At 47.8% G+C, this 16,160-nt stretch overlaps 2 protein-coding genes across 6 annotated transcripts in view; one reads left to right on the top strand and one right to left on the bottom strand.

The window, feature by feature from the left end:
• The window catches only part of LOC136483731 (receptor like protein kinase S.2-like), a 65,319-nt gene extending 56,153 nt beyond the window's left edge, over positions 1 to 9,166 (top strand). For all 5 annotated transcript variants that reach the window (XM_066480874.1, XM_066480875.1, XM_066480872.1 and 2 more), the window contains one exon: positions 8,819 to 9,166. In XM_066480874.1, the coding sequence (XP_066336971.1) occupies positions 8,819 to 8,915 (97 nt within the window). In that variant the 3' untranslated portion in view covers positions 8,916 to 9,166. The remainder of the gene's footprint in view (positions 1 to 8,818) is intronic.
• Positions 9,167 to 10,097: 931 nt separating this feature from the next.
• LOC136479938 (uncharacterized) lies at positions 10,098 to 14,849 on the bottom strand. Its single transcript, XM_066477638.1, has 3 exons — positions 14,724 to 14,849; positions 13,738 to 14,597; positions 10,098 to 13,524 (listed from the first exon to the last, which is right to left on the bottom strand). The coding sequence occupies exons 1-3, from the start codon at positions 14,847 to 14,849 to the stop codon at positions 12,381 to 12,383; spliced, it is 2,130 nt and encodes a 709-aa protein (XP_066333735.1). The 3' UTR covers positions 10,098 to 12,380.
• Between the last annotated feature and the right edge of the window lie 1,311 nt (positions 14,850 to 16,160).

Consider the following 16,160-nt stretch of genomic DNA (forward strand, 5'->3'; position numbering starts at 1 on the left):
ATCACGAGGGCACCACCGGGAAAACACCTAGGGTTAGGGTTCCGACGAAGTGTGGCGGCCAAGCACTGCAATGTAGGCACTATCGCATGGAGCAATGCGGCAGGGGAGGCACTGGCGCGAGCTAGGGCTATGGCGTTTGATGGCTGGCACAGCGGCGGCGCTGGAGCAGAGCATGGTGGCTCGGAGCGTGGGGAGGCACAGCTATGCGGCGGCGCTGACGCGGGGAGGCGCTGTTCGGCGGCATGGAGCAGTGCAAGCGAGGTGGTGTAGGCACGGGCTAGCGGTGGAGTCGTGGTGGAGCAGAGGCGCGGGCAGGAAGCACGGCGGCGCGGCGAAGTCGGCGGGTTAGGTCAGAAACACGCACGGCGGATTGGGTTATATGGTGGCCCCTCGACGTGATGGATAAGGAAAGAACAGAGAGTTCGGAACCCGCACGTTATCTACAGACCGGACGCTCCGGTGGCAGCGACCGGACGCTACCACCCAGCGTCCGGTTGATTCCAGAGAGGTCCAAAACCCCTGGAATCATGACCGGACGTGTCCAGTGAACTCCGACCAGACACAGACAGAGTTCGGTCCAACCTGCCTTGATCGCCTTCGCTTGATCGGACGCTGAACCACCATCTGACCGGATGCTGAAACGCAGAGTCCGGTCACTCCATCGCAACAGGTTCACCTCCTGTGAACTGACCGGACGCTGGACATCAGAGTCCGATGCAGTGTACGGTCACTCTTTTCCAGCAAATCTTCAAAGTCCTTCGTGCTGCCTGTTCCCAATCACGTCCCAACTTCAATAAGATCCAAATAAACACCAATTGGGACTGATGTGAGTGACCTCTCTCAAACCCTCATATTTTTCAAAATATTTTTCCTTAGGCTATAATTCTTTTAAGAAAATAGGCAATAAAAGGGTGATTTGAAGATAAACGACAAAGCAACATTCATGCATATGCAATACTAGAAAGTAATTCTAGTTGCTTGTCAAGTTTGATCCAAGGTTAAGCTTCTTCACTCGCTTTTCAGCGATTATCTTAACCATGTTAGACAAGCCCTATGTGCATTACCATAAAGTAAACATGTTGTATATTACAATGCAATGCAAGGGACAACACAAGCTCATCTTTTAGTGAAGTTACTAAAATCAAGCACATTGAGCTCGTTCCGCAATCGACAAAAAGTCACCTCATCTAGCGGTCTAGTGAAGATATCCGCCAATTGATCCTCGGTCCTTACACCTTCTAATGATATATCATTCTTTGCAACATGATCTCTAAGAAAGTGATGACGGATATCTATGTGCTTGGTGCGAGAGTGTTGAACCGGATTGTTTGCAAGTTTTACCGCACTTTCATTGTCGCACAAAAGAGGTACTTTTTCTATAACTACACCATAGTCTAGCAAAGTTTGTTTCATATATAGTATTTGTGCACAACAAGCACATGCGGCAATGTATTCCGCTTCAGCGGTGGACAAAGCCACACTATTTTGTTTCTTGGAGGACCAAGACATAAGTGATCTACCAAGCAAATGGCACCCTCCGGATGTGCTTTTCCTTTCAACTTTGCATCCGGCATAATCCGAATCGGAATAGCAAATTAATTCAAATCTAGCTCCTTTGGGATACCAAAGGCCAATGCTTGGTGTGTGCTTAAGATACCTAAGGATTCTTTTAACGGCACTTAAATGAGCTTCCTTAGGATTAGCTTGAAATCTAGCACACATACACACACTAAACATGATGTCGGGCCTAGATGCGGCTAAATATAACAAGCTACCAATCATAGAGTGGTAGAGAGTTTGATCAACCGTGTTACCTCCCTCATCTAGGTCGAGATGTCTATTAGTTGGCATTGGTGTCTTGATTAGCTTACATTCATCCATCTTGAACCTCTTGAGAAGATCATTTGTATATTTCTCTTGAGAGATGAAAATCCCTTCTCTCATTTGCTTGACTTGAAAACCAAGAAAGAATGTAAGCTCTCCAATCATTGATATCTCGAACTCCTTCGACATCAATTCACCAAACTCTTTGCATGAGTCTTCATTTGATGATCCAAAGATGATATCATCAACATACACTTGACAAATGAAGATATATCCATTAAGCTTCTTGGTGAATAGCGTGGTGTCGACCTTCCCAATGGTGAAGCCCTTCTCAATAAGGAAGTCCCGAAGGCGCTCATACCAAGCTCTTGGGGCTTGCTTAAGCCCATATAACGCCTTGGACAACCTATAAACATGATTAGGATATCTAGGGTCTTCAAACTCGGGAGGTTGATCAACATAGACTAGTTCATTAATAAAGTCATTTAAAAATGCACTTTTCACATCCATTTGATATAGTTTCATTTCATGATGTGATGCATATGCAAGGAGGATATGGATGGCTTCTAATCTTGTAACCGGTGCAAAGGTCTCTCCAAAATCCAAACCTTCAACTTGAGAGAACCCCTTTGCAACTAGTCTTGCCTTGTTCCTCACAACTACGCCTTGATCATCTTGCTTGTTGCGGAACACCCACTTTGTTCCAATGACTCTTGCACCTTTTGGTCACTCTTCAAGAGTCCAAACTTCATTGCGGGTGAAGTTCAACTCTTCATGCATGGCATTTATTCAATCCGGATCTTGAAGAGCTTCTTCTACCTTAGTAGGCTCAAAGCAAGAGACAAAACAGTGATGTTCAATAAATGAAGCAAGTTTTTGTGAGCGAGTCATTACTCCCTTTGATGGACTCCCAAAGATGAGATCTTATGGATGAGCTTGTAGTAGAGGTGTATTTCTTCTATCAACCACTTGAGGGAGAGGTTGTGGAGCATCAACATCTTGTGCTTGTGCCACCGCTTGATCATGGGAGACATGAGTATCTTCATTTTCAACTCTCCCATCTTTATCACCATGTTGTGGCACAGTTGATGAAGAGGGTGGATTGATCACTTGCACATCATCTTCATCATCATTAGGCTTGATGTCTCTAACCGGTATGTTCTTCATAGCCTCCCTCAATGGTTCATCACCTACATCATCAAGATTCTCATGTGCTCCTTAGGAGCCGTTAGATTCATCAAATTCCATATCATATGTTTCTTCAACCAAGCCGGTGGCATGATTAAATACTCTATATGCTTTGGACTTTGATGAGTAACCAACAAGAAAACCAATATCACAACGCCTTTGAAACTTCCCTAGGTGTTGCCGCTTCTTGTAGATGTAGCATTTGCAACCAAACACCCTAAAGAAGGAGACGGTTGGCTTCTTCCCATTGAGCAACTCATAAGGTGTCTTACCAAGAAACTTTTGAAGGAATAGGTGGTTGGATGCATAGCATGCGGTGTTGATAGCTTCCGCCCAAAGAGCTTCGGGAGTGTTGTACTCATCTAGCATTGTTCTTGCAAGAGTGATCAATGTCCGGTTCTTTCTCTCAACTACACCATTTTGTTGAGGAGTATATATTGCGGAGACCTCATGCTTGATCCCAACTTCATCACAATAGGCTTCAATGTTTGTGTTGTCAAATTCTTTCCCATTGTCACTTCTAATCTTTTTGAGCTTCACTTCAAACTCATTTTGTGCTCTCTTGGCAAACTTCTTGAAGCATGATGCAACTTCGGATTTGTCATGAAGGAAGAATACCCATGTGTATCTTGAATAGTCATCAACAATCACAAGACAATAAAGATTTCCTCCCAAACTCTTGTATGTTGTTGGTCCAAATAAGTCCATGTGAAGGAGTTCTAACACTCTTGTGGTTGACATGAAAGCTTTTGTAGGATGAGTATTTGCAACTTGTTTGCTGGCTTGACATGCACTGCAAAGCTTGTCCTTCTCAAACTTCACATCCTTCAACCCTCTCACCAAATCATTCTCCATAAGCTTCTTGAGTGAGCTCATCCCAACATGAGCAAGTCTTCTATGCCATAGCCACCCAAGTGTTGTTTTGGTGAATAGACAAGTCTTCAAGTTAGCATCTTTGGAGGTGAAGTCCACTAGATATAGGTTGTTGTATCTAAATCCCTTGAATATCACTTGTTCATCATCCTTCTTAGATACAACAACTTCCTTCTCGGTAAACAGGCATTGGAAGCCAAGATCACACAATTGTCCAACGGATAGCAAGTTGAAGCTCAATGAAGCAACATATAGCACATTTGAGATAGAATGATCATTTGTTATTGCCACTTTGCCCAATCCTTTGACCTTGCCTTTTGAATTATCTCCAAATGTGATTCTTTCTTGTCCATCTACTTCTTCATCTAGTGAGGTGAACATACGAGGATCACCGGTCATGTGTTGTGTACAACCACTATCAATTACTCAATAACTTCCACCGGTCTTGTAGTTCACCTACACACAAGAGATCAAGTTTTAGGAACCCAAACTTGTTGAGGGCCCTTCGCCTTCTCAACAAGTGACTTTGCAACCCAAATTTTCTTAGGCCTATTCTTGTTAGGAGGTCCTAAGAACATGACTTTCATCTTTCCACTAGAATCCTTTCTAAGCATGTAATGAGCATTGAAGGCAAAAGGTCTAGCATGCTTGGGCAAGGATTGTGGTGGTGGAGTTTGGCACTCATGAGCAAAGTGGCCTTCTTGTCCACACTCAAAGCCTCTCTTTGGCTTTGGCTTTGGCTTTGATTGTTGTTGTTGAGCTTGAGCCTTCTTCTTCTCTACATTTGCCACATACTCAATGCCACTTCTATCCATCTTCATGATGGTGTTCATTAGGAGCTCACTTTGAAGATGTTTGCCTCTTGTGAACTTGCTCAATCCAATCTTAAGATGCTCTTTTTCCAACTTGAGCTTCTTGTTCTCTTCCTTGAGAGCATCATCATTTTTCTCTTCCTTGAGTCTCTTGTTTTCTTCTTTGAGCTTCTCATTTTCAAGGATCAAATCACCATCATGATCAAGAGTTTCTAGCACAATGGTGTTGTGAGGTTTGAACACTTCAAACTATTTCTTGAGCTTTTCATTATCTTGCTTGAGCTTGACATATTCATCATAGTTGGCGGTTTCAACCACTTCCTTGCCCTTGCTACTAGAACTTTGCTCAATACTCTCAATGATCAAATCATCACATGATGTAGCTATATCAATCTTAACAACATCGTTAGTAGCATCATGTGGCTCATTGGATAAATATTCTTGAGCAATAACAAGGTTATCATGATTAATCTTAAGAGTAGTATATTCCTCTTTTAGCAAGTTGTGGCTAGTGATGAGCTCATTATGTATCATCTCAAGCTTATCATGTTTTTCTTTAAGCTCTTTCTTAGAAGATTTAAGCTCCTTGAATTTGGATGACATAGCATCATTTGCTTCTCTAAGCTCAACACTAGCCTTTTCCGCTATGTCACATTTAGCTAAGAGAGAATCATTCTTAATTTCAAGCTTTTCATTCTTAGCTCTAGTCTTTCTAATGATCCTAGTATATTGATTTATCAATTTGACAAGATTATCATAAGAAGGTGATTCATATTCATCATCATCACTATCACTATCATCATTGTTAGCATGATCATCACCACTACTATCATCATCATGTGATACCTTTCGTTCACCTTTGGCCATAAGGCATAGGTGTGTAGAGGATGATGGCGGTGGTGTCGGTGAAGATGATGAAGAGTCAATCACAATGGCGGCCACCTTCTCATTATCACTATCATCATCGGATGAGCAACTAGATGAATCAATGTCCGTGAGCCAATCACCGACGATGTATGCCTTCTCACTTTTCTTCTTCTTGTGGAAGTCCTTCTTGCAATCTCTCTTCTTGTATGGCTTATTTTTCTTCTTCTCATCTTCTTCTTCATTGCTTGAATCATCTTTCTTGCCCTTGTACTTGTTCTTGAACTTATCTTTCTTGGGCTTTGTGCATTGATGTGCTAGATGACCAAGTTCTCCACAATTGTAGCAATCCATCTCCGAGAGAGCTTGTGAAGAACTTCTTTTTCTTGCCATTGAACTTGATGTCACTATTGTTGAGCTTCTTTAGCATCTTGACGGTTCTTCTCACCATGAGAGCAAGACTAGCATCATCAACTTCATCATCACTTGAGCTCTCATACTCAATTCTTGCTTTGCCCTTTTCTTGGCTAGCTTTGAATGCTAAGTCTTTTTCCTTCTTCTTTGTAGAGGATGAGCCATCTTGTGGAGTGATGTGCATGTACATCTCATGAGCATTGATCTTTCCTAAGATTTGTGTCGATGTAGCGGTGGAAAGATCACCTTGATGTAGCACGGTCACAATATGCCTATATTTGTCAATGGGGAGGACACTCAAGATTTTTCTTACAACATCGGATGGTTGCATTTGAGTGAGTCCAAGCCCATTGACTTCCTCTACAAGAACATTTAAACGTGAGTACATCTCATTAGCACATTCTTTAGGAAGCATGTCAAAAGAGTTAAGCTTTTTCATGACGAGATGATAGCGTTCCTCACGCTCACTCTTTGTTCCCTCATAGAGCGCACAAACGTCCGACCATAGTGCATGGACGTCCTTGTGATTCCGTACATGATTGAACACATCTTTGCAAAGGCCTCTAAAGATGGTGTTTCGAGCCTTTGCATTCCATTTCTTGTAATTCACCTCATCGCCTTGTAGGTGTGTGGCATCCCGAGGTTTTGGGAAGCCTTGTGAGGTGGCTCTAAGTATTTCAACACCTAGAGCTTCTAAATACGCCTCCATGCGGATTTTCCAATAAAGAAAATCACCCCCCTCAAAGATAAGAGGAGGTCCATCTCCGTGAGACATCTTTCTCTAGGCGGTTAAGCCTAAATACGTGAGCACGAGGCTCCGATACCAATTGAAAGGATCAAGATGCCCAAGAGGGGGGTAAATTGGGCTAATTCTAAAATTCTTTGCAATAATTAAACCTTACGGTTAGCCCAATTAACCCTTTGTGCCTAGAAAGTGTTTCTATTGATCTACCGCATAAAAGTTTAGCAATCTATGTTCCAATCCAACTCTAGCATGAAAATTCTATGAATGTAAATGACAATAATTAAATTGCTCAAAGTAAATACTCAAAGTAAAGAGAGAAGGAGGAACATGGCGATGTTTTGCCGAGGTATCAGAGAGTCGACACTCCCCACTAGTCCTCGTTGGAGCACCCGCGCAAGGGTGTAGCTCCCCTTGATCTGCGCAAGGATCAAGTGCTCTCTACGGGTTGATTCTTCGACACTCCGTCGCGGTGAATCACCCATAACCGCTCACAACTTGAGTTGGGTCATCCACAAGCTCTCCGGATGATCACCAAGCTCACAATCACCACCAAGCCATCTAGGTGATGGCTATCACCAAGAGTAACAAGCACGAACTCTCACTTGACCACGACAAGCCTAATGAGAAGGGTGGATGCACACCTTGCTACTCTTGCTTTCACTAATGAGGGCTCTCTTTGGGATTCTCAAATCTCAATCACCTCACTAGGACCTTGCTCTTCTTGGCACTCTAAACGGTGTTTCTCAGCTGTTGGAATGAGCAAAAGTACCATCTCACACGAATGGAGGAAGTATTTATAACCTGGGTTGAAAAACGAACCGTTATGTGCCCCTGCGGGGTGACCGGACGCTCCGGTCATGCTGACCAGATGCTCCGATCAGTTTACCCCGAACTCCAGTGATTAAGTAGTGACCGGACGCTGGACAACGTCCGGTCGTGATTTTCCCTCTCTGGAACCTTACTGGAGTCGACCGGATGCTGGCACCCAGCGTCCGGTCGCACTAGACGATTTCACCTTGATCAAATTTACTGACCGGACTCTGCGCCAGCGTCCGGTCAGCATTTGACCCTCCATTCACTTCCAACTCGCGATCATATGTGAATGAAGTTTGCTCCAATTGATCTAAGGGCTTTTTAGGAGCTACCTAGAGCTAGATTTAACAAGTGTGCACCACACCTAACTCACTAGACTCACCTAGGTCAAGCTACCTGTCCATACCCCCCTTAATAGTACGGCCAAAGGAAAAACAAAGTCCTAAATTACTCTAAGTGTCTCTTCAATACCAAACGACACTTAAAACTAGTCCATCCTTAACCTTGTCGTCCATCCTTTGAAACCGAAACGACTTTCATCGTAGGGGCATGACAACCATGATTGTCCAATCAATCTCCATTACCATGACCTAACTTAATTGCATCTGCAAAATACACGTTAGTCACAGTAATCTTATATTGTCATTAATCACCGAAACCCAACTAGGGGCCTAGATGCTTTCAAAGGGGCACCGAGAGCCCCTCCACCGCATCATGTCATCTCCTTCCTCTCCGACGAGGGGAAAACTCCACCGACGGTGAGGCAACCTTAGGATTAGCACTGAGCTAACCCCCTACCAAATCTTCTTCTTCCTTTACACTCTGTTGTAACCCCCTAATTTTGGGTGCACTTGAGTTAAGGATCATCAGCTGCTAGACGTAGGGACCGAATTGGCCCGAACCAGGATAAACTGCTGCGTCTTCTCTGCGTGATCCTTGTGTTCCTGAGTCCACTCGAGCCATCGGAGACCCGTACTCTGACACTGGCTTGAACAACATGCTTGCTACGGTTTCAACCCCGCGACACAACCCTTGAGGTGCTCCACCAAATCCATGAATCTGGGGGCAGATCCACCGTTTCGTGGAGCAGATCTATGGTGGAGCTGTTGGATCTAAAACCATTTGGCATAGAAAATCTGGAGCGGAGCTGTTTTTTAGGATCTGGAGCTGTGTGGAGCTCTGCCAAAGAGACCCTAAAACTTTGATTGCCTTCGCTCATTTTCATCAATCTTGTCCTTCTGGTCCATCTGAAATTCGTGACTAAAGAGTACACTAATTTGTGTAGGATTATTGTCGGATGCTACCAAGGAATAGCAATGATGGAGATTAATTTTCATGAACTCTCAATTGCGAGCAAAGGACGGAAGCAGATAATGCCATGAACATGAAATGGCATTTGTTATTACTATGCAAATCGTTTGAGTTGCAAGCTCACTGACAAAATGCCGAGTACACAAACAGCCGGATGTTTCAGTGAAGCTAATGAATGTATTGTTTCTCTATATTATGTTTCTTAGAACTTGGTGAAGGAGAGTGTGAATGGTGTGCTATTCGTAGTGGTGCCACATCAAGCAGTCCGATGGAATTTCTGTTTACTGTTATGGCACATCATGATTATTTGGATGTGGATTGAGATTGATTGATGTGCAGTATAAACTAATCATCAATCGTCATAGAGTAGCTAGTACTGAATTTTGGTGACAATAACTTCCTTCGTTTCTTGCATTCTGAACTCGAATCGGTTGCACGAAAATTCTGCAGAGCAAAAACTTTCACTCGTGCAGTTCCGATTCAGGTTTCAGGGGAGATGCATGTGGCACATTATGCGAGAAGTAACAATGAATCTAAACGAATATGTGGCAAGAGTAAAAAAACATATGTCAAAACAAATTCCTCAGAAGTAACGATGAATCTAATTCCATAAATCCACGATACAATCCTATTAAGTAGACAGTTGGAAGTTTACATACTCAAAAGATAACAAGATGACCACAGCATTGTGCAGAATGGAGAACACCATAAGCACAGAAGCATGTACACAACGAGAGATAAGATCGTTTCGTTTTTTTACTAACTTAACAAAATAGTTATAGCAATAAACAATTCAAAACTGTGTGTTCCCAACAGAAAAAATATATATACCACAGGTATTAATCATAGCGAAAGGAAGTAACAATTTCACTCATAACTTAAGATTTTGCTCCAAATATAAAGCCAAAAATCCGCAATCATGATAGAATGGAAACATATCAAGCACCAAGAGCATTCTATGTCTGAAACAAGGCGATATCGGTACAGATCAACAGTCATACAAAAATGGAAATGACTGGTGGAAACAATATAATAGAAGTCAAGCCATGCTTACTGACAGTGTACACACAGCTACAATGTTTATGCCTTTATGGTAAATAATACTAAAACTAACCTAAACCAGAATGACAACAGTGAAAATACAACAGTTATTAAAAGGCCGAGACAACCTGAGCAATATTAGAATTTGCTAACACTAGAATTTACTTGTACATGATTTAGAGAACTATGATGGCTTTCCTCCCATTATGCATCTAATTACGTTGTAAGAGGCTACATTTCCAGATGACAACACCTATACCTAGCATAAAACACTAGTTCACGTGCTTGTATGTATGACCCGATTATAAACGGTACAGAGGTACTCGCATATACTCAGCCAAAAATATACTCACATAGCATAAAACACTAGTTCACTCATCAGATTTGCATAAAGTGGCACGCGCAGCGACGGGATCCAACCAAAACCAAGATCTAAAGAGAACCGCGCTACGCCGCCAACCCATCACACGGATCCAAGTAGGTCAGAGAGAGATTGGGAAGGATGGGGATGGGGGAGGGTGTTCATACTTCTTCCATGGTGGCGGCAGAGGCGCAAAGACAAGGTGAATGGGGCGAAAAGGGTGGCGTCAGCTTTTGCGTCTGAGTGTGCATGGTGGCTTGGCTTGGGCCCAAACGCTCAGTTGTGGCTTGTCCTCTCCTCTCATCTTTCGCTCTTTGGAAGCCTTTGCTGCCTTCAGCCCTTCACTCAAATTCCACCTGCATTTTCATCTGTTTCGACGTTTTAGCTGCAGTGTAGGAAATACAAAAATTGCTGCCATGGTAATTTCTTGGCTCCTCATCCTTCCTCCATATGAATGTGCAATTCAATTTTGTTTACGTCCCTAGTTCTGTGAAGTATTACCAACAGAAAGACATGAAAGACTTCAGATTTTGGGAGAATCAAACCTGTTCACACTTCAAGATTTATGAGATTTGCTCAAAATCATGGCATTACGGAGTTCGATGAAGCAGTTCTACTTTTCATTGAGTTTTATGAGGTTTGGCTAAAGTCGTGAGATTTCAGGCTAACCAAATATGATTCACGAAGTTGGCAGGATACAGTCAGAGTGGTTCCTGCAACCGATTTTCTGCTCTCTCCACCATAAGCAGGTAGCAAAAACGTAAAGGTAGTGCCACAATCACATGTTCTCCACTCATTAGCCATTATCCAATCTATGGCAGAAAAGCAAAAACTCAATTGAATCTACCATCCACCTTATGCAGAGATCAACAGCACAACAACGATGGTACGAATTGAGAACTGAAGATTGTCAAAGCGCCAATAGTGCCTATAGCATAAAGCAGCTAGATTCACAAAATATCGCTGCTACTGTCAAGGACCTCGGGTCCTTGGGTAGCTGGGCCTCGGCTACGTAGTTCGTAGCCGCGATCCGTCTTCTCCGGCGAGGTTTTCCCCTCCGCCGCAGGCTTGGTTTGGTTGAGAGAAAGAGATTAGGGATAATACTTTTTCCTCTCTCTTTCAGCTGTCCACGAGTACAATCTAAATGGCCTGAGGCCCAAACCAACCAGCGCCATGCGCTCCTACAATTTAGGAATAAAAATAGTAACTAATGAATAGAAATAGCAACTAATCCTCTGCTTCCTCTCAGCCACTGATAGCTGGTCCGGCCTGGGCGTCTGGCGTGCGTGCGCGTTCTGCGCGTTCGGCTGCTCGCCGCACGTCCCTGGCACGCCGGCGCCTAGAGTATGTCAGGCCCCACATGACATCTCTCCGCCCCTCGAGAGCCAGATCGTCCTCGAGCTGGAACGCCGGGAACCGCTCGCGAAAGGAGCCGATGTCCTCCCACGTTGCTGAAGCCGCTGGTTCTCCTTTCCACTGGACGAGCACTTGGTGAGCGCCGCGGGCGAGGCGTGAGCGCACGACGAGCTCTGGTTCAGGTTGCACGGCGCCATGGTGGATGTCAGGCAAGGCAGGTGGAGCAGCCGGCACCGGCCCGACGAATTTCTTGAGGAGGCCCACATGGAACACATCATGCAGCTTGGCTCGCGGGGGCAGCTCGAGACGGACCGTGACGGGGTTGATGATCTCGGCGACGCGGTACGGCCCATAGAAGCGGGGCCTCAGTTTGCCCTTGCTGACCTGAGGCAGGGAGGCTGGTGCGCGATGACGGAGTCGAAGAAGCACAAGGTCGCCAACTGCATAAGCGACTGGACGGTGCCGCTTGTCGTAGTACTTCTTGTGGACGGACTGCGCTTGCTCCAGGCGGTAGCGAACATTGGCCAAGAACTCGTCCCTGTCCGCCATGTTCCGTGCGACGGCCGCCACACGGGTCTCACCCGGTTCATAAGACCGGATAGTAGGAGGGTCGCGGCCGTAGACCACCCTGAAGGGCGTGTCCCGCAACGACGTCTGGTAGGCGGTGTTGTAGACGTACTCCGCCCACGGGAGCCAGCGGATCCATTGGCGGGGACGATCGCCGGTGAAGCAACGAAGGTACATGACGATGACACGATTAGCCGCCTCGGTTTGGCCATCAGACTGCGGGTGGAAGGCAGTCGTCATGTGCAACTTGGTGCCCAGGAGCCTCATTAGTTCCCTCCAGAATGTTGAGGTGAAGACGACATCCCGGTCGGAGACCAAGGACTGGGGAACACCATGGAGACGCACAATCTCCTTGAAGAACGCCTGCGCGACGGATTCTGCAGTGTAGGGGTGAGCTAACGAGATGAAATGGCAATATTTGCTGAAATGGCCGCCGATCCATGGCGACGCCGGCCGCGCTGATGATGTGCCCCAAGTAGGAGATGGAGTCGACGTCGAAAGCGCACTTAGAGCGCTTGACGAAAAGTCGGTGCTGTCGCAGGACGAGGAGGACGGCTCGCAGATGGCGCAAGTGGTCCGCCCATGTGGAGCTGTAAATGAGGATGTCATCGAAAAACACAAGGACGAACCGGCGGAGGAAGACGTGCAGAATGTCGTTCATGAGCGCCTGGAACGTCGCTGGGGCATTGCACAACCCGAACGGCATCACAAGGAACTCGTAGAGGCCGTCATGTGTGCGGAACGCCGTCTTGGCGATGTCATCGGGGTGCATGCAGACCTGGTGGTAGCCTGAGCGCAGGTCCAGCTTGGTGAAGAATCGGGCGCCGTGCAGTTCGTCCAATAGTTCGTCGACCACCGGGATCGGGTACGCGTCCTTGACGGTGATGGCGTTGAGGGCTCTGTAGTCGACGCAGAACCGCCAGGACCCGTCAGCTTTCTTAACGAGGAGGACTGGGGAGGAGAACGCCGACGTGCTGCGGCGGATGAGTCCTTGCTCCATCATAGCGGCGCACTGCCGCTCCAATTCATCCTTGTGGGCGACCGGGTAGCGGTACGGGCGGACGGCCACTGGTGCGTTGCCCGGCAGGAGGTGAATGGCGTGGTCGCGGCCACGCTGTGGTGGCAGCCCGCGAGGCTCCTCAAAGACGTCGCCGAAAGACGGACAGGACGGCGTCGAGCAGCGGTCCGCGCCTCGACCGGTGCACTGGAGGGCGGCGTGCGCGCCATGGTCTCCGCAGCAGGTGCCGGACGCATGTCCAGGCCTGCCGCCATGGGGCCAGGCGCGCCCTGGTCGGCCATCTGCTCGAGCCCACGCCAGCAGACGGTGTGGCCCAGCCGCTGGAATGCCATGGTCCCTACCAAAAAGTCCCAGGCAATGCGACCCAAGGTGGCCATCCACTGGGTGCCCAGGACCATATCATACCCCGCCAGGGGCATCACATACAAGTCGACGTGGAACGCCAAGCCGTCGATGTAGATTGCCGCGCGACGGAGGACGCCGGGGCAAGGGACTTTCTCGCCGTTGGCCACCGTGGCGGTGAGGCGAGGGCGCGGCTGGACAGGGAGACCCGTGCGCGACGCTGCGGCCTCCCCAATGAAGTTGTGGCTGGAACCCGGTGTCGACGAGCGCGATGAGGGAGGCGGCACCCAGAGTGACGCAGAGCAGCAGCGTGTTGCCACTGGGAACGCCGGCCACCGCGTGAAGGGAGAACACGGGCGCCTCCTGGTCCGGCTCGTCGTCGCCGGTGGCCTCGTCGTCGTCGTCCATGATGCTGTCCAGCAAGAACAGGCGTTTGCAGAACTTGTTGTGGCCGCGGCTGTACTTTTCGTCACAGTTGAAGCACAAGCCGAGGCGATGGCGCTCCTCCTGCTCGGCCTGGGTGAGGCGCTTGACGGGCCGGCCCTCGACAGTAGCGGTGGGCGCGGCTGGCTTGGTGCCGGGTCCTGGTGGCGCGGGCAGCGCCAGACGTTGCGGGGGTGCGGGCAGGAGGCCGTGACCCGCTCCCTTGGGCGCAGTCGCCGCCGATGCGGTCGTCAGCGTGTACTGCTCCCTCAGCTCCAGCTGATGAGCGAGGCTCATGGCCGCCGCGAGGGACTGAGGGTTGTGAACCTGCACATCCAGGCTGAGCGGCGGAAGAAGTCCCCCCGTGAACAATTGGACCCGCTGTGCCTCCTCCAGATGGCCGGCCCGGGGAAGGAGCGCCTGAAAGCGCGCCTGGTACTCCGCAACGGTGCCCGTGCGCCAGCAATCCGCGAGCTCGAAGAGCGGGGCAGAGCGGAGAGGTGGACCGAACCGAAGATTGAGCAGTTCGGTGAAACGGCGCCACGACGGCGTTCCCTCGTCCGTCTGCACCTGCATATACCAGAGCTGCGCCTCGTCGTCGAGGTTGTAGGAAGCCATCCAAGTTTTCTCTTCCTCCATGATTCTCTATTGATGAAAATACGATTCACACCGATTGATGAATATGAGGGGGTCCTTCGTACCATCATACTTCGGAAAATCCATTTTCTGGAATTTCAGCGGCCGGTCATTATGATGCTCGCCGGTCAGCACCTTGGAGCCCGACGACGACGTACGCTCGGCCGTGAGGGAAGCGATGGCCTTGGCGTTGGCCTCCACAGTGGCCTGCAGCGCCTTCATGGCGTCGGTGAGGGCTTTGATCTGATCGGCATCACCCATGGCGGCGGCCGAAGAAGGCGACGCGGACGCGGATGAGGGTGATACGGCGGCGGCTGGAACTGGTGGTGGGCTGGTGGCGGCTGATGGGGAGGTGGGACGGGATGACGAGGATCGCCGGGATCGTGATACCAGGTTGTCAAGGACCTCGGGTCCTTGGGTAGCTGGGCCTCGGCTACGTAGTTCGTAGCCGCGATCCGTCTTCTCCGGCGAGGTTTTCCCCTCCGCCGCAGGCTTGGTTTGGTTGAGAGAAAGAGATTAGGGATAATACTTTTTCCTCTCTCTCTTTCAGCTGTCCACGAGTACAATCTAAATGGCCTGAGGCCCAAACCAACCAGCGCCATGCGCTCCTACAATTTAGGAATAAAAATAGTAACTAATGAATAGAAATAGCAACTAATCCTCTGCTTCCTCTCAGCCACTGATAGCTGGTCCGGCGTGGGCGTCTAGCGTGCGTGCGCGTTCTGCGCGTTCGGCTGCTCGCCGCACGTCCCTGACACGCCGGCGCCTAGAGTATGTCAGGCCCCACATGACAGCTACAATCACAGCATACACTGTCATGCTACCATCCATCATCAATTGCAACTACTGCCGCACCAATCTCATCTCGACTGCATCACCAAAAGTGGTCCCTGCCATTGTTGACAACATAATTAAAGTTAGGAAATTTTAGAAAATAGTAAAAATCTTTTGGTTAGTTTTTAGTGTTTTCAAGTCACATCCCAAAATAGGAATTTTAGGGTGTGACACCAAATGATTGGGTGAATGCTCCCTAGGAACACAGCGGGACACCACAAAGCCAATGCAAAAGACGAAAAACGAATCGGAGCTCAAACGAACAAATCACACCAGACCTGTCCGGGAACTGCACCGGACACGTCCGGTGAGCACAACCTCAGAAAACCTGCTGAACTGAGCACAGTCAGCAAATACCGGACTCGTCCGGTATGAATACTGACATGTTCGGTATGCTGAACAGCACAGAGCGACTTTGGGAGAAAAATCGAAAACCCTAGCAAATGGTGTCCAAAATTTTTAAAATTTTAACCACAACTTCTAGACAACGTGAGGTAGGTCTCCACCAAATTTTAGCTCCAAACTCGAAAGTTTTACCTACTGGACGCGTCTGGTATTTTCGAGCAGTTCTCCGAAAAAATCGATTCAACACCCAAAACTCGATCAAATCAGCTCAGAATGACTTGAAACTTTGCAGAGAGGATTATCACAGAGTTGGTAGGCTACTCCTAGAAGATCATCACCCAAGACTACTCCTAGAAGATCATCACCCAAGACAAAGCCAATCATCGGGAAATC

This window comes from Miscanthus floridulus, chromosome 9 (assembly GCF_019320115.1).
Source record: "Miscanthus floridulus cultivar M001 chromosome 9, ASM1932011v1, whole genome shotgun sequence".
NCBI lineage: Eukaryota > Viridiplantae > Streptophyta > Magnoliopsida > Poales > Poaceae > Miscanthus > Miscanthus floridulus.

Excerpts from the sequence above, each read along its gene's own strand:
- LOC136479938 (XM_066477638.1), bottom strand. The coding sequence starts at position 14,849 with ATGGGTGATGCCGATCAGATCAAAGCCCTCACCGACGCCATGAAGGCG. Across the intron at positions 14,598-14,723 it reads CGTCGTCGTCGGGCTCCAAG|AGAATCATGGAGGAAGAGAA; the intron begins GTGCTGACCGGC and ends TTTCATCAATAG. Across the intron at positions 13,525-13,737 it reads GGCCGCAGCGTCGCGCACGG|GGACCATGGCATTCCAGCGG; the intron begins GTCTCCCTGTCC and ends ACTTTTTGGTAG.